Source organism: Lolium rigidum, chromosome 6 (assembly GCF_022539505.1).
Source record: "Lolium rigidum isolate FL_2022 chromosome 6, APGP_CSIRO_Lrig_0.1, whole genome shotgun sequence".
Taxonomy (NCBI): Eukaryota; Viridiplantae; Streptophyta; class Magnoliopsida; order Poales; family Poaceae; genus Lolium; species Lolium rigidum.
This window is the reverse complement of record NC_061513.1, coordinates 113691901-113710123: the sequence shown is the minus strand read 5'-3', so window position 1 is coordinate 113710123 and position 18223 is coordinate 113691901. Positions and strand designations below refer to the sequence as shown.

At 45.9% G+C, this 18223-nt stretch overlaps 3 protein-coding genes across 4 annotated transcripts; 2 read left to right on the top strand and 1 right to left on the bottom strand.

The window, feature by feature from the left end:
- The first annotated feature begins 1073 nt into the window (after positions 1–1073).
- Positions 1074–6175, top strand: LOC124660607 (triacylglycerol lipase SDP1-like). Its single transcript, XM_047198434.1, has 5 exons — positions 1074–1718; positions 2051–2914; positions 3234–3377; positions 3477–4883; positions 6070–6175. Exons 1-4 carry the CDS (start codon positions 1170–1172, stop codon positions 4866–4868), a joined length of 2949 nt encoding a protein of 982 aa, XP_047054390.1. The 5' UTR covers positions 1074–1169; the 3' UTR covers positions 4869–4883; positions 6070–6175.
- LOC124660608 (50S ribosomal protein L33-like) lies at positions 6109–7020 on the top strand. The gene is made up of 2 exons (XM_047198435.1): positions 6109–6215; positions 6331–7020. The coding sequence occupies exon 2, from the start codon at positions 6375–6377 to the stop codon at positions 6546–6548; it is 174 nt and encodes a 57-aa protein (XP_047054391.1). The 5' UTR covers positions 6109–6215; positions 6331–6374; the 3' UTR covers positions 6549–7020.
- Positions 7021–7713: 693 nt separating this feature from the next.
- LOC124660606 lies at positions 7714–12724 on the bottom strand. 2 transcript variants are annotated; one of them, XM_047198433.1, is made up of 2 exons: positions 12409–12724; positions 7714–11125 (listed from the first exon to the last, which is right to left on the bottom strand). In XM_047198433.1, the coding sequence occupies exon 2, from the start codon at positions 11051–11053 to the stop codon at positions 8051–8053; it is 3003 nt and encodes a 1000-aa protein (XP_047054389.1). In that variant the 5' UTR covers positions 11054–11125; positions 12409–12724; the 3' UTR covers positions 7714–8050. The 2 variants fall into 2 exon arrangements, with proteins under 2 accessions (XP_047054389.1, XP_047054388.1); XM_047198432.1 differs by having other exon boundaries at positions 12420–12724.
- Between the last annotated feature and the right edge of the window lie 5499 nt (positions 12725–18223).

Here is an 18223-nt window from a genome sequence, read left to right as displayed (position 1 = left end):
GTGTTGTCGCGCCATGGAGGAGCTGGCAGAGGAGTCCGTGAACTTGCAGCTGTGGCTGGTTTACATCTCCGGAGCATGTACACCGGCAGTTTCGAGGCCCGTCAGCACCGCAGTTTATAACTCCATGCAGAGCCCGCCGACTTGTCCGCCTAGTCTATCTCGGTGCGCATCCCCTTCCACATGTCCTCTGTGTGGTTCATAGCCGAAGCATAAAGCGGTGCAGGGCGACGGAGTGTCGTGCTCAGCACAGAAGAACTGGAACGAAGAAAGGAAATTAAAGAATCTCAACCAATATCCTGTATTCCTGTTGAACATAGGGGTGTTTTTGGCAAAAAGAACAATGCCATGTTTCAGCCCCTAAACGATTTTGTACCAGATTGCACATAGATTACAAGTTTATGTACTGTTCGATCCCAGTTTTCAACTTGTTGTACCAAATTGCACATGGTGGACAAGTTTGTGTACCAACGATGCTATTACCTCCTTATAGTAGGTTTTGCAAGTTCTATAACTAAACCTTCACATGGTGGATAAGTTGTAGCACTACATGTGTAATTAGCTCAGCCAAATGGGTGACTGGAAGACGCTATAAATTCGACCGTTGACCTAGAGCCACGTACCACAGTGACAACGCACGACGCCCCACGTGGACAGTTCCAGTCAAACGGAGAAAGAGAGCGCGGCGCGATCGACCGCCCGTCGCCTTCCTCGTCTAGACGTCTACCATATCTGGATCGGCGCCGCTGCCCATCCTCGACCTCGAATCCCCAACGGCGAGCTAGGAAGCCAAGCCGAGTGACGCACGGCCAGCGTCGGCGGCGCGGTAGATAATCATCACGCCAAACAAGGCGGCGCCTCCCTCTCCCTGTCGCGGTTAGTTTGGTTGGCACGTCGCGCAACCTTCCCTCTTATCTGATCTGCTCGCTGACCTGACCGACCGGGACGCCGCCCTTGTCCCCACGCGCCCATCCACGGCAGCACGGCAGGGAAGAAGAAGCCCGACTCCTCCTCTTTCGATCCCATTCCCAGATCCCAGCACGCCATGCCCGCGCGCGCCAGGCGGTGGGCATCTCTGACTCTGACTCCGGCCTGGCTCTGCTTTGCTCCAAGATTCCAAGACCCGCCGCGGCGGTGACCTCTCCACGCCGTCCGTCCGTCCGCCCGTCGCTATGGACGTCGTCAGCAACGAGGCGCGGGTGGGCGCGTTCGCGATCGGCCCGTCGACGGCGCTGGGCCGCGCGCTGGCGCTGCGGGTGCTCTGCTCCGGCTCGCTGGCGCGGCTGCGGCGCCGCCTCGCGCGCGCGCTGCGCGCGGCGGCGCCGCTGGCGGCGGCGTGGCTGCACCCGCGCCACAACACGCGCGGGATCCTGCTGGCCGTCTGCGCCGTGGCGCTGCTGCTGCGGGGCCGCGGCGGCCGCGCCGGGGTGCGCGCGCGGGTGCAGTCCGCCTACCGCCGCAAGTTCTGGCGGAACATGATGCGCGCCGCGCTCACCTACGAGGAGTGGGCGCACGCCGCGCGGATGCTCGACAGGGAGACACCGCGACGCGCCACCGACGCAGACCTCTACGACGAGGAGCTCGTGCGCAACAAGCTACGCGAGCTCAGGCACCGGCGCCAGGAGGGGTCGCTCAGGGACATCGTATTCTGCATGCGCGCAGACCTGCTCAGGAACCTGGGCAACATGTGCAACCCGGAGCTACACAAAGGGAGGCTGCAGGTACTGCATCAACTATCTCTATCTGGCCACAAATTCTGATGCCTGCTTTGACTTTGATCATATCCCTGTTTACTGCCCGAGCATTAGAAATGTTTCCCCTTCCCCGTAGTCAAAACACTCAAACCGTGCACAATTTGTTACTAGTGATTCCAGTATGTAAAATTTGAACTGGGCACAATGTGTTCAGTACTCCCTCCGTTCCATAATTCTTGTCCTGGTTTTAGTTCAAATTATGTCACACTAATGAAGTTCGTAGACGATTGGTTCACATTATGCCAAAATGGACATACATTCAAGCGTCACTGAAATATTCATCCTAAATAATCTGCCAGGTCCCTAAACTCATCAAGGAGTACATTGAGGAGGTATCTACTCAACTGAAGATGGTCTGCAATTCTGATTCAGACGAGCTGCCTCTCGAAGAGAAACTGGCATTTATGCACGAGACAAGGCATGCCTTTGGGAGATCGGCCTTGCTGCTAAGTGGAGGCGCTTCATTTGGAACTTTCCATGTGGGTGTCGTGAAAACCTTGGTAGAACATAAGCTTCTGCCTAGGATTATTTCGGGATCAAGCGTTGGCTCGATAATGTGTTCTATTGTAGCCACGAGGTCATGGCCAGAACTGGAGAGCTTTTTTGAGGAGTGGCATTCCTTGAAATTCTTTGACCAGATGGGTGGGATCTTTCCTGTGTTTAAAAGAATCTTGACGCATGGAGCTGTTCATGACATTAGGCACTTGCAGACGCAGTTGAGAAATCTCACGAGCAATTTGACATTTCAAGAGGCATATGACATGACTGGCCGGGTTCTCGTTGTCACTGTGTGTTCTCCAAGAAGACATGAGCCACCTCGATGCTTGAACTATTTGACGTCACCTCACGTTCTCATCTGGAGCGCCGTAACCGCTTCCTGTGCTTTCCCTGGACTTTTTGAGGCCCAAGAGTTGATGGCCAAAGATAGATTCGGAGCAACAGTTCCTTTTCATGCTCCATTCTTGTTGGGCGTGGAGGAACGAGCTGACGCTGCTACACGACGCTGGAGAGATGGGAGCTTAGAAAGTGATTTGCCCATGAAGCAATTGAAGGAATTATTCAATGTGAATCATTTCATAGTAAGCCAAGCCAATCCTCACATAGCTCCATTACTGAGACTAAAGGAGATCGTCAGGGCTTACGGAGGCAGCTTTGCTGCCAAGGTATGTCAAATACTTCATCCATAGCTATTGTGTCTATTACTATTTTCTTCTCTGTAGGATTGTTGAACCAATTTGACTGGCCATGCTTTCCATTTCCTGCAAACATAAATATCATTTTTTCATTATTATTTATGATAATACTGCAGTAATATGTGTGATTTTTTGACTTTGTAACATAGCATAGCACTCATGGTTGACTGTAAATTCCAGCTGAACTGTATTGCTGAATAATGCATTCAACCGAAGTATCCCCATGCAGGATGTGCTGAAGTACTTTTTCGTATGGTCTAATATGATCTTCTATTTTTTCTTTCTGTAGCTTGCTGAACTTGCTGAGATGGAAGTTAAGCATAGGTTCAATCAAGTTCTGGAACTTGGATTTCCACTAGGAGGAATAGCTAAGTTGTTTGCTCAACATTGGGAAGGTGATGTCACAATTGTTATGCCAGCCACTCTTGCTCAGGTTTTGAACGTTTCACTATCCATTCTTGCGTGCATATATCAAATATTTGAACATTAATCAGTAACCTTACAACCGTTCTTTTTCTCTGTGTGTTATCAGTACTCGAAGATCATACAGAATCCGTCATATTCTGAGCTTCAGAAGGCCGCAAGTCAGGGTAGGCGATGCACTTGGGAAAAGCTTTCTGCCATCAGAGCAAATTGTGCTATTGAGCTTGCATTAGATGAATGTGTTGCCCTCCTGAACCACATGCGTAGGCTAAAGAGAAGTGCGGAAAGAGCAGCTGCACAGGGATATGGTGCTACAATTAGACTCTGTCCATCTAGAAGGATTCCATCATGGAATCTCATAGCAAGAGAAAATTCAACTGGTTCTCTCGAGGACGAAATGCTTACGTCTCCTACTGTCCCAAACCATCAAGCTGTTGGTGCTGGACCATCTAACAGAAATCATCATCTCCAACATGGTATGCATGACAGCAGTGACAGTGAATCTGAAAGTATAGACATAAACTCATGGACGAGAAGTGGTGGCCCTCTCATGAGGACAGCTTCAGCTAATAAGTTTATCAGCTTTGTTCAGAACCTTGAGATTGATACAGAATTCCGAACAATTTCACCAAGGGGAAGAAGTGATGCTATGACACCAAGTAGTAACTTGTTGGCTGGTCACCCAGTTGGTAGAGAGCTAGTTGAGAACCATACAAGGCCCGTTTCTCCTGGTAGGAGCTCAGGAAATTCAGGTTGTGATCCTCATGATTCTACTGTCCATAGGTCTCCATTTGGTCTTTCAACCAGCATCATGGTCCCTGAAGGCGACTTGTTGCAGCCTGAAAAGATAGATAATGGTATTTTGTTCAATGTCGTGAGAAGAGATACTCTCCTAGCATCTACTAGTGGAGTTGAACCTCATGGATATCCACACGAAGCTGATGTGGAAACTGTACCCACTGAGTGCCTTTATGGTGCTTCAGATGACGATGATGTTGAATTGAAAGTAGATGATGAAGCAGCATCTGACCCTGGAGTGTACGTAAGCAGCGAAAGTGTAGGTCATCAAGGATCTTCGCCTGCAGACACTCTAGATTCTTCTGCTTCCACAGATCGTCAAGCTGAAACAAGCACTATTAGATCTGAAGCTCCTTCTCTTTTTGATATCTGTGTGGAGAATCCTCCAGCAACCGTGACCACAAAAAATAGTCGGCCTGACCAGCATTCTTCAGAAACAAGTCTGGAGACAGAAAAGACAGAATGCCGTGATGGGAATTCAACTTCTGGGAATGATGAAGTTGACTCAGTTCCAGCTAATGAAGAACCTTCCCTTTTCTCTGGTACAGCAGAAACTTTGCAGCAGCATGAAGTGGAAACGGGATCTGTAAACTCGTATGATGTTTCAGTTTCGGAAGGTGATAGACTTATCAGTGTCACTTCTACTGAGGAACCAGGTACTACATCCAGTGGCAGTGCTGAGAGTGACATCTGGGTGAAATGAAGTTCAGCATAAAAGGTGCTGAACTGTTGACTGGCTTAATGCTAGGTTGTGTTGGGACTTGTAGTTTAAAATTACTCGGCTTTGATCTGATCCATGTAATGCTAGCAGTTTAAAGCCGTCTCACGACCAAACTGGATTATGTGGAAACCTAGGGAGTAATAAGAAGTGAGTCCTTTTGAACGAAAATAATCATAAGTTTCTATGTTTCTGAAATTGATGGAACTTCTATGCGATGGATTCTCTTGACTAAACTGCACGTGCAACGGCGCTTTGCAGGCTTTTTTTGTGTGGGGGCTCTGCGCAGGTTTTTCATTAGTATTACTGAAATTGCATAACTAGGAATCGTTAAGGCCATTAGCATTCAGCAGATTACATGTAGGTTTAATTCAGCAACTGTAAACTCAGCATTTCCTTCAATTGTCCTTTTACGATTTTAGCCTTTTAGAATTCTTTTTGTTGAGAGGACCCTTTTAGGTTTCTGCTATTACATCTTTTAGTAGGTTCTAAGTGTCTACATTTGTTATTTGAATTAAAATGTGATAAGGGAGTGGATAAGAATGTGTTATTTGCCACCACCTTTAGACTTTTAGCAGTTGACACCACCTATAGGTTCTAAGTGTCTACATTTGTTATTTGACTTAAAATGTGATATGGGATTGGATAAAAAAATCGGTAGGATGTTCTTTTAGGGACAAAAAACAATGGTGATGCTATCTGTTCGTTCCCTTCACTGCTCGAAGTGTCTCTTATGGGGTGTGGCCTTGTGGTTGTGGGTACTCTCCTTGTCAACTATGCTAGGCACACCTTCGAGAAAAAAATATTTTTGCCACACTAGTTTTGATCTATTTTGCTTTTGCATTCTAAGTTTTAATATTTTGCTTCTGTCCCAGTTTTCTTAAGTATATGGGGTAAAAGCAAAATAAAAACCACAACAAACTGGGCAAAGCAAAAGCAAAACCACAACAAACTGGGCAAAACCAAATTCAGCATTGTCATTTTGTTTTTCTCCACATAAGGGAAAAATGATATATTGCATGCATTTGGCCAAGCAAAAGCACAACATCAAAATTTAGAGTGCAAAAGAATGGGCGAAAATATTAACGTGCCAAAAGCATAAAAAAAAACCGACCTTATGCTATTCGAGCTGCAGCCCAATAGGTGGGCGTACTACGAAAGATTTATTGATAAGCTGTTGGTACAGCCCAGCCCACGGAAGGTCAGCCTCTCCAGACCCAGCAACTTTCCCTCTGCTTCTCCGCTAGAACCCTAGCCGCCGCGCCATCCCAAAGAATCGGGAAAGGGAAGCGACGATCTGCTCTGCCCCTCGGCGTCGAATCCTCTCGCCTCGTAAGCTGCTACTCTCTCCCAATCTTCCCGCCCTCCTCGTAACTGAGAAACAATGGTGATTGGAGCTCAGCAGCACTCTGATCTCCATGCTCGGATTCGACCGTGTTTTTGGCAGCCCGGGAAACAACGAAGAGAGTTCATCGGCGCCGCTCCGGCGGGATGGGGAAGGCGAAGCGGGCGTCCATCTTCATCAGGCTCGTGTCGGCCGCCGGCACGGGGTTCTTCTACGTGAAGCGCAAGAACCCTCGCCGGATCACGGAGAAGCTCGAGTTCAGGAAGTACGACCCCCGCGTCAACAAGCACGTCCTCTTCACGGAGGCCAAGATGAAGTGATTGATCTTCGCCGCAGGCCCGCCCGGAAGCTGAATAACGCCGTCGAGCTCCTGGAATCATTGAGCCGGGGTCGAGACGGATGCATCTGTCCATGTTCTTCTTTCTTCGTTTTCTGTACCGTCGCTGGGCCAAGCTGCAGTGCGGTGCTGTTCGCCTGTTCTTTCGTGCTGCTAGTCTAGGTCCGATGTATCCCCATGGAGCTACTGTGCTCACTCTCTGTGTGTTCCTAGCCCCATGCCGACAGATATGACAATTCGCCTGTTTGTGTAACATCTTGGTCCAAACGACACAGGTGACTGTTTGACATTTGTGATCACTTGTTGGTGAGGGTGCTCACTTGGTCTGAGGTTGTCTCGTACTGCAGATTACTAATGAATGCTTGTATCACTGTTCTGTTCTTACATTTTTTTTGTGGAATTAATTCTTGCCTTCTGGAAATTATATGAGTTGGTCAGTAGCAGTATATCAGGAACAGGAGAGGATAGTTTTGGAAAGTAAATTTCACAAATTTAGCATGCTGTCCTTGCTAGTTCACCCCATAAGCCAAAAGTTGGATTTCACGAATTTGACATGTTTCGTTTCTCTCAAGTTCCCTTCAGCAACGGGGAGAGGTACTGCAGATAAGTAATAGTAGTAATCCTAATGCATGATGACAGCATACAACTTTGCAGCGTTAGAACAGATGTATGACAAATGAATGAATACGTCCACATGAAAAAAAAACCGTTCGTTTAGTTTTGGTTTCTCGTTTCATATATTAGCAAAAAATGCCAGCTAGAGCTCCACGCTTGGATGTTACCCTATAGCATTAAAACAAAAATATTGATATATTGTTTAATATTCTTCAACAAGTTGGGCAAGTACAGTACTAAAAAAGTGAACATCAATATGGGACAAATAAGATGTGTTATATATATTCATTGATTTTTTTTGAGCATATATATATTCATTGATGAGAGAGGGAACATGGGCTCGTGGACAACAGCATGATGCAAGTACAAGGGCCACATGTTCTTCTACCTAATTCTAGTGGCAGCATACAACTATGCAAAGCAAGCTCAGAGGCATCAAAGCAAACAATGTTCGACAGGGCAAATGCACAGTTCATGCGTCAATTCGACAGCATCTCTCATCAGAGCTGTTTCTCTACCAGACAGCAGTTTCGTCGAACAAAATCATGACATCTTATCATGTGACAGGACAGAACTTACAATTCAAAATCCTATGTGCATGCATTTGCAAGTACAATGTACTAGTTAACAGCACTACAGCAGCTGACTCCAAAGCCAACATATATTGATACAACCCTGAAGAGAGACCTAACGGGAATGGAATAACATAGGTTACATTCAGCAACAAATGAAAAAAAAAGGTGGAAATGATGAAGACAAATTTACTTTGTTATCTGATATTCTGGGGGCATTTTGTACGGCGATTATGAAAAAAGCCACACTAAAAAGAATAATATATGGGTGATGGGTGAAGTCCTAAGCTAGTATGGATCAACTAAGGTGGACGTTTGTAAGAAGCCTTGTTAGTTTACTGAGGGTTTCTCGAGCCGAAACCGTGTCGGGGTGTTGCTCGCCGCAGATGGAAGTGCGGATGAATATGGCCTTCCGTATCAGGTCATCTCCAGTGTCATACTGTCCACCTCTGAGCATCAGCTTCGCCCGTGTTTCCAATACAGAAGCTTTCAGAAGAGCCAGCTCCTGCCAAAGATAGGTGTACTGGGCCTCCGACTGAACTGGCCTAAAGCAGGATAATGATGTCTCTCTCCATTTACCAGCTTGAGAAAGCATGGATTCAGCTGCACGTTCCAATGCATCGGTGCACAGCCGCAGCAGCTCCAATGCGGCATTACATCGGGAATATGTGATGAATGTGTTTATCGCAAGTGGCACGACAATCTGCTTCACAAAGAACATCAACTCAGATGGCCTCAGTTCTACCAGGAAAGGATCAGAACCAAATCCAAAAGCCATGAAGCAGGCAGCCCACAGGTGCTCAGAAGAATGTTTGATGGAGCCTCGGAGGTACACTGATTGGACAGCGGCTTGAGCTGTTCTTGTGCCTCCTCGCTTGCGAGCATATAGCCTGATCATATCATGGAACTGGATATACTCAGACTTCGCGCTGCATCTGGCAATTCCAAACCTCATCAACATTGCAGCTGCTTCAGCTTCAGATCTCTGCATCCTAGAAGCTGCAAGGCCACAAGTTAGTGTTCGCCACCACTTCCTCCACCTTGGACCCCTCCGATGCTTCTTTGGAATTTTATGTGCAGCCAGAGCCAACATATGAATTGGAACTGCAGATGGTGCGAACCAACCACACACTTGAACCATACGAATTGCCAGACTCCTAGGACCATCTGCATGCTCAAATATTGACAGGCAGACATCCAGAAGTCGAACAAGGACTTCATTATTCCTCAAGCTGTTACCTTCCATCTCATTCCAAGAAAAATCTCTTGCGGGCGATGGCCGATTCAACGTGTCAAGAAGCCTGCTTGGAGTGATTGGAAGCTCCAAGAGTATAGCTCCAACAATACCTAGGCCAAGGGTGAGTCTCCCAAGCTTTTCTTCAATGACCTTGAGTGCATCAATTTCCATTAGCGGGTATTCCTTGACACCTCCCTTCATTAAAGTCATTGCTTCGGCACCAGATAAATAAGAAAGCTTCATTGGCTCCAAGTTCATCACACGTGAAAGGCGTGTTGTTATGATGAAGTGAGTCTCGCCACCAAATTGTGGGAGAAGGTCTGTTATGAGTCTCTTATCCCACCAGTCCTTCTCGCTCTCCAGATTATCAATGATAACTAAATATGGTATGTCCCGCATCAGTTCTTGTCGTATCTTGGCAATGGCTTCCTCCTCCTGCTCTTCAAAGCATCGGTCACTTCCTTTCTCATGCAAGTGAGTATCAACGCTTAAATCTAATTCCAGAAGAGACCGCAAAGCTAAATAATTATGGCGAATGTATCTGCTCTCTCCTCTAACCCACAAAATCATTTTATATCTCTGGGAGAACCTGTATGCGTACTCCAGAGCTAAGTCTGTCTTGCCCATTCCAGATTCCCCTGATATGCAAGCAATGCCCTTTCCATAGAGTATCTTCGTAGATTTCTTCTTCCTCCCATACCTCCCTCCATTCTTCACTCTTGGTAGTCGGCCATGCTGCAGTGGAGTGCCCAGCCTCTGCATCTCAATGCCTTCCTCGGTCTCCTTCCACGAAACTGGTTCCTTTCCCTTGATTTCATTTGCATTTAATTCCTCATAATTGTTAACAGACCACCCACTAATAGGGCTTTTTCTTCTTTGCTTTGTCTTGAGCTCAAAATATTTCTTTTCCCCTTCCCCGCTGACATCACCAAACAAAATGAGCTCCAACTGCGAGAGCTCCTTTTTCCTGCCGACGAAATCACCATTGCGAGGGAAAGGAAATTCCTCCTTATCCACCCTCGCTCTCCACCTATTCACCCGATCAACCACACTTCGCCTACCTAATTTTGTGGCCAAAAGAATAATTGTTTGCAGTATGCAAGCTCTCCAATTGGTATCATTAGCTTCTAACTGCACATCTACCACCCGAGAAAGAGCATCAACTGATTCCCTCCATTCATTCTCAATCCCACCATATAACATCCACAGCTCACCACCATGTTTCTCCCACATTTCTCCCCTCTTCTCGATGATATCTCTGGCAAGGCAATCAGCAGGACCCAAGTCAAAGAATATAGGGATCAGATTTTTCTTGCCAAAGAAATTCCTGAGCTCCTCAATGGTATAAGGATTCCCAAACGACTTCTTTGTAAGGATGACAACTCCATAGGTGGAAGCATTCATTATCCTCTCAACAGCATCATGGCTGTGTGAGTTCCGACACCTAGACCTGTCAGAAGCAAAGCAGCTGATTCCATGAATTTCAAGCTCTGCACGAAGCCAATTTGTGAACCTGAGCAGTGAAGCCTTGCGTCCATGAAATCCTATGTACACATCATAGGTCCGAAGCCTACCGACAGAAGCCGCTGATGTTGTAGGTTGAGAGGACGAAGATTTCCGATACACTTGCCTCTTCTGCTTTTCCTTTCGAGTTGAACGATCACAAGTGCTGGTTGCTGACGAACTACCTTGGTATGGGCCATTGAAGGTGGAAATGAAGCTGGGATTGTTATAGACAATTGCAGGAGTCCCAAAATTACTTGAAGTGCAAAGGCTGGGAGGAGGAGAGGCATCGTCTTGCAATAACCTAGTGTTGGCTGCTGGTAACTGCTCCTGCCGTACCAGTGTGTCACTAGAGAGAATGTCGCTGATTTTCAGCGCAATTCCACTCGAGGAGTTATTGTACTCGGGAAGTGCATGCTCCGGGCAGCGAGCAGACATTGACCGTGGCGTGAAGAAAGGTGATTGGTTCGCAGAAACAAATGCCGAGGAAGAGGATGACATGTTCCTTGATGGTGCCGAGACCAAAGCCCCGACATCGGAGCTTTCCTGTTGAAGCTCCATATACCCATTTTCAGTACTATCCAGCTCTCAAGAATAGCCTGTAATTCAACTGATCGCTGTGCAAATCAGTATCTGCAAAAGATAGAAACAACTCCATCATGACTTGAAAATCTTCAATCAGTTGCTAGCCAGTACAGAATGAAATTACACATTTGGGAACAATAATTGCTGACCAATACAGTGCCTAATATTTCATTGATCTTCTGTGGCGCATAAAACAACCAAAGTAGCAAGCAGTAGTAAAACATACACATTCTACTCACTGAAATAAACTGTAGCAAATGTGGGTTCTATTGGTCATTCAGATAAAGCAACCCATCATGGCTCAACAAGTACATTCAGGTCTCGAGGGAAAAAAAAACCTTCTCCAATTTCTCTTGTTCCTAGCCAGTATGTATTAAAAGTAGAGCTTGGGGAACAATACTTGGCGATCAATGTAATGCCTGATCTTCCATCAATATTTGGGGGCGAATAAGCAACCAAAGTAGCAAAAAAGTAGTAGTAAAACAGACGCATTTCTACTCACCGAAAGAAAATGAGGAAGTTTAGGGACAGAGACAGACAGGGGACAAATTAGAACTGTAGCAAAGGTGCATTCTATTGGTCCTTGAGATAAAGCAATCCATCATGGCTCAATAATGGCTCAGCAAGTACGATCAGTTAGGCGAGAAAGAAGAAAACCTTGTCCAAATTGCCTCTGATACTTTGATGCTGTTTACTGGATGCCAGCAAGAAAAGAAGGAGAAAAAGGTCGAGATGAGCTGTGCGCTCCAACTGTACCGATCGATTCGGTAGCAGCGGGAATAACTGTCGCGGTGACACAACAGATGGGGAGAATTGAGCTGCCCATGCCTGATGATGCACAGCACAGGGTACCAAGTACAACCTGGGCCACGAGCCGAGATAGGAAAAGAAACCACCTACGGGAGCAGCGAGGGAAGGAAAAAATGGCAACTCTTTCGTCAACAATTTGTTTTTTAATGCCGCGTGGTGGGGGGAGAGCAAGGCCGGATCTAATCGTGCCGGCGCCAACCAACCGAAGCTGAATCTTTGCGCCGATGATGCGACGCCGGATAGGCTCCAGATCTGCTGCGACTCTCGCGATAGCAATCCCAACTGATTGGCGAAGAGAGGCAGAAAGCGAACTCGACGAGATCGCGCGTGCCGACGGCGCTCAGATCTGGCGAAGCGGAAAGCCGGCCGAGAAAACCGCTGGAACACGGCTCATCAGGAGACTAGAGGCGATCAAGACGAACAGCTTCATAATCCAAAAATGAAGAAAAGGCAATCATCCGCTCTACTAACCGATTACTCGCGCTGAAAAAAGCAACGGACGGAACTTGAATTCGAAGTACCTGCGGCTTACATTTCTTCTCCGTCGGGACAGCAGCCCCGCGGGGCACGGCGTGGCGGCGTCCGGTAGCTCCCGCTGCGGATCCCGATCCGAATCCAGCTCCGGTCGGCGGCGGCGGCGGCTAGGAATCCTCGCTGCTGCTGCCTGTAGCTAGCTGTGGGTAGGTTGGGATTGGGAGGCAGCGGTCAGCCCAAGTCCATCATCCGGTGTGAAATGTGCGCGTGATTTCGTCGGGGCGCGGCGGTGTCAGTGCGAGGTGGCGCGGCGGGCGATTTTTATATGCTGGGCGAGGAGGGAAGCAGCGGCGACGGCGGGGAGGGAAGAGGAGGCAAAAGCTGAGCGAGCGAGCAGAGGGAGAGAGAGTGGATTAGTAGTAGTGGTGGTGGTGGTGGTATAATTGGGGGATTAGGCTTGGATGCAGTGTGATTAATTAAGCAAGGCTGCCACGCCGACGCGGCAGCGGCTGGGGAAAGTTTGGTTAGCGTGGGTAGGAGGAGACAGGGCCGCGCGGGCCTGACCCGACAGCGAGAGCCGGTTCGTGGCCGGGTTAGGTGTGAAGAAAAGGAAAGAAAGGCTACGCATGGAGCGACGGCGACGCAGTGGGGAAATCTTAGGGGCCCATCAGAATCTGATGCGTGAAAGAAAGCTGCGGGTTTTGACGGGACATTTACTTTAGACTGTTTTAATCTACGTACATTTTAGGTGAAGGTAAAAGTTTTGTTTCATGTTAATTTATACTCCCTCCGACTCAAGGCTTAGGACGTATTAATATCAACTATTGAATTATTTTTCTATTTTTTGGTAAATTTACGAATATGATTTTTTGAGCATTTATTTTGAACCACCTGAACAATTATTTTGTAATGCAAGACATTCTATTTTTGACTCATGTGAAAATATTGTTTTAGCTGCAAGTTCGTGCCAGTTCGTGCAGAAGTATGTGCGCACCTGAATATTTTGGTGGAATCCTTGACTGAGAAATATCTGGGTTTACCATCTCTGGTTGGCATTGATCGAAGCGACTGTTTTCAGCATCTGATTGAAAGGATCTGCCAACGTATCAATGGATGGAATGAAAATTTATTATCTATAGGAGGGAAGGAGATTCTCCGAAAGCTATAGCTCAAGCCATACCGGCATATGCTATGTCGGTTTTTAATATACCAAAGAGTATTTGTAAAGCGATATGTAATGTCATTGCTAAATTCTGGTGGGGTGGATCAAGAACTCAGAGGAAAATGCATTGGATGGCATGGTGGAAGATGTGTATCCCGAAGAATGAAGGAGCAATGGGATTTCGGGACCTTCATTGTTTTAACCAAGCCATGCTAGCTAAACAATGATGGAGATTACTAAGTGACCCAGATTCTTTATGTGCACTGGTTCTTAGAGCAAAATATTACCCTGATGGAGATTTGATCAATTCGGTCTTGAAAAGGGGTTCTTCTTACACGTGGCAACGTATTATGTCAGGTTTAAAAACTTTCAAGAGAGGATGCATTTGGAAACCAGGAAATGGAGAAACTATTGACATATGGGCAGATCATTGGGTACCCTTCAGTCCTACAAGAAAGGTTGTGACTATTAGGGGCAACCAAATTCTAACGCGAGTTAATGAATTAATCTATCCTATTACAGGTGGCTGGGATGAGGATTTGATCAGACAAACATTCTGGTCAGTTGATGCGGAGAGGATCCTTCGGATTCCCCTTCCGAATTTTGGGCAGTCGGATTTTATAGCTTGGAGTCTAAACAAATATGGACGTTTTTCTGTCAAATTGGCTTATTATACGGAATGGAGACATGAATATAGAAGGAGAGTAAACCGTTCGGACAGTTCGGACAGGTCATCTCCTCATGAGGTTTGGAAGAGAATATGGAGCACACAAGTCCCACGCAAAATTCAGATTTTTATGTGGCGTGCTTTACATGGGATTGTACCATGTTACTGTGTCTTAGCGAATAGACACATTGGTTCTTCAGTCAATTGCCCGGTCTATTCGATCAACGCAGAAGATATTCGCCATATGCTTTTTAGTTGCCCTAGAGCACAAGAGATTTGGCAAGGCCTGAGGCTCCAGGAAAATGTAAATGCGGCAATAGTAATGGACCGATCAGGGTCGATCATCCTGAAGGAACTTCTCTGTTCAGAAAAACCAGGCGGTATTGCATGTGATACGGACAATAGAGTGGCTACTGTCATGGTAGCAAGCTGGTACATTTGGTGGTCTAGGAGGCAGATAAAAAACAAAGAACCAGTACCAAATATTGTGAGGACTGTGCTGAATATCAAAGTCATTGTCGCAAACAATTCAAAAGTGAAGGGTAGTGGAAATACAATCCGTAGAGGAGGTTGGACAAAACCTGCATCTGGAGTCTACAAGTTAAATGTGGATGCTGCTTATGAACCAGAGACGGGGAGAGGAGCAACTGGTGCAATTATAAGAGATCCCGGAGGAAATTTTATTGCGGCCTGTTGTGATCATACTGATGATGCAATTGATGTGGCAACAATGGAGGCTTTATCCCTTTTTAATGGACTGAAACTGGCGGAGCAGTTTGGAGCTCAGTCTCTAGATGTAGAATCTGATTCGATGGAGGTGGTGGAAGCTGTCCGAGATCCATCAGATTATAGAGGAACGGGAGCGGTGATTATTGATGACTGCAGGAATCTGCTAATGGTGCTTGGTATGACGACGTTCACACACTGCCCACGAGAAGCTAATGAGGCTGCACACTCGTTGACTCGCCATGGTTACACCCAGGAAGTTAGGGAGTTTTGGTTTTCTGATCCTCCCCCTTTTCTAGATCCTATTCTTATTTCTGACCGGGTGATTATTTTGTAATCTTATTGTGTTCCAAGGCAGCAAGTTTCTTACGCACTCTTTTCCTCCCAGGGTACTGAAGGGGACTGAGAGGTTTTTAATGAGGCGGCTTGCTGGCCTAATATATATAATTTGTGTTTCAAAAAAAATCTAACATTTTAGGTTAAGGTAAAAGTTTTGTTTCATATTAATTTATACTCCCTCCGACTCAAGGCTTAGGACGTATTAATATCAACTATTGGATTATTTTTCTATTTTTTTTGTAAAATTTACGAATATGATTTTTTGAGCATTTATTTTGAACCACCTGAACAATTATTTTGTAATGTAAGACACTCTATTTTTGACTCATGCGAAAAATTGTTTTAGCCGCATGAATAATTATTTTTCAGATTAACTATAAATAAGAAATTCATAAAAATAGCACCTCTTAATGTGGTGGGATCTCCTTCGGGCATTGTGGCGCTAGCTGATGCTTCCTTGGGCTTGGACATCGAGTGTATATTAAAAAAACGTTAAGTGGTCTTTGTGTTACCAAATAAGATATTAATAAATATTTTTATACTTCACAAAGTTATATATTGAAGGTGATGCACACGAATTAAGTGCCATCATCTTTTTATTTATTTACCTATATCTCTGTATGTTAATCATTAGGAAAACGCTCACTTGTTGCCAAAAGATTGTTGAGATAGTCACCAAAATAAGAGTCGAATTTGACTCATAACTTTTGTCTTCCACATCTAAAAGTGCATGGAGCTTCCATGTGCGGTTTTTGGTAATTGATGACAATCCATATGGACTGATGTTTGCATTGAGTTATATTTTGTTGGATTTTTCTGCAGGAAATGTTTGAAGCATATGTTGGCTTCAAGGCTGCAATAAGAAGAAATTGATGAAGAATATGTCTTGAAGAGAAGAATATTAAGTAACCTCTCATGTGTATCTTCAAGACATCAACATGATGAAGAATGAAGAAATAAAGTGCAAGTTCAAGTTCAAGATAAGCATCTATAAAAGATCATAGGCTTGAACCTAGCCATTCTTATGGTGATCATGGATATGTGAAGACATGTCCAAAGAAGAGGCTCTCCCGTAGGAGTATGGGGGAGCAATTTGCAACTCTTCAACAAGCAAGTGTAATCAAGAAAGGTGTTCCATCTTGAGGTGGACAAGATCGTCTTCATCAACCTCGATCAGTTCGAGCTTTCCACGGTGATTCGTTGAAGTGAAAGTGAGGAGCTTGTTACTCTTGGGTTCTTGGAACCCTAAACGGTTTTGAGGCCTTTGTGGCGATTTGTTGGGAGCCTCCAATTAAGTTGTGGATGTGTGCCCCAATCTTTGTGTAAGGCCCGGTTTCCGCCTCGAAGGAAATCCCTTAGTGGAATCGTGACTTAGGCCTTTGTGGCAAGGGTCACCGAAGAATAAGGTGAGGCACCTTTGTGGCGCTCGGTGTATGGTGTGACTCCTGCATCTTGGGGCGAGGCCTTTGTGGTGTTGGTGTGCATTGAGCAACCACCCTCAAGGTGAGGCCATTTGTGACGTTCGGGGGCACTAAGCCACCGCACCTCCCGAACGGAGATTAGCACTCGCAAGAGTGTGAACTTCGGGATAAATCATCGTTTCTCGCGTGCCTCGATTATCTCTATACCCGACTTTACTTTGTGAGAGACGTCGTGCTTGAAGTTATATATCTTGCTATCGCATAGTTGCTTGTATTGCTTAGCATAAGTTGTTGGTGCATGATGACCCACAAGTATAGGAGATCGCAACAGTCTTCGAGGGAAGTACAACCCAAATTTATTGATTCGACACAAGGGGAGATAAAGAATACTTATAAGCCTTAACAACTGAGTTGTCAATTCAGCTGCACCTGGAAAAGCACTAGTAACGAGGGTGATGTGAAAGCGACGAGTAATATGAGAGCAATAGTAACGAGTAACACGGCAACGGTAAAACGAGTAACACGGAGGCAATGGCACCGGAAAATAGTTGATACTACTTCCAATGACATATAGAACGAGTATATGATGATGAGAGATGGACCGGGTTCCCGACTATCTACACTAGTGGTAACTCTCCAATAACAAGTGTTGGGTGAACAAATTACGAGTTGGGCAATTGATAGGATTGAAATAGCATTAAGACGAGAACATCAATTTATTAATCATGTAGGCATGTTTTCCATATATAGTCATACGTGCTCGCAATGAGAAACTTGCATAACATCTTTTGTCCTACCAGTCGGAGGCAGCCGGGCCTCAAGGGAATCTACTTGGTAATTAAGGTACTCCTTTTAATAGAGCACCGGAGCAAAGCATTAACACTTGGTGAAAACATGTGATCCTCATATCTAAGCCTTCCCCTCCGGTTATCCCGATTCGTTGTCACTGCGGGGCCTCGGGTTCCGTACATAGACATGTGCAAACAACTTGTAGATACAATCTAAGCAATAATTATAGAGCTTAAATCTAAGATCATGCCACTCGTGCACTAGTGACAAGCATTAAACACAACAAGATTGCGAGCAACAATAACTTCACAAACTTTATAGATAGACTAATCGTAATGTAACAATCCATCGGATCCCAACAAACACAACACCGATTACATCAGATGAATCTCAATCATGTAAGGCAGCTCATGAGATCATTGTATTGAAGTACATGGGAGAGAGAGTACCAACTAGCTACTGCTAGAACCCGTAGTCCATGGGGGAACTACTCACGGAGCATGATGGAGGCGGTGGCGTCGATGGAGATGGCTTCCGGGGCACTTCCCCGTCCGGCGGCGTGCCGGAAACAGAGATTCTGTCCCCCGAATTGGAGTTTCGCGATGGCGGCGGCGCCACGATGACCCACAAGTATAGGGGATCGCAACGGTCTTCGCGGGAAGTAAAACCCAATTTATTGATTCGACACAAGGGGAGCCAAAGAATATTTGTAAGCCTTAACGAGCGGAGTTGTCAATTCAGCTGCACCGGAAACAGAC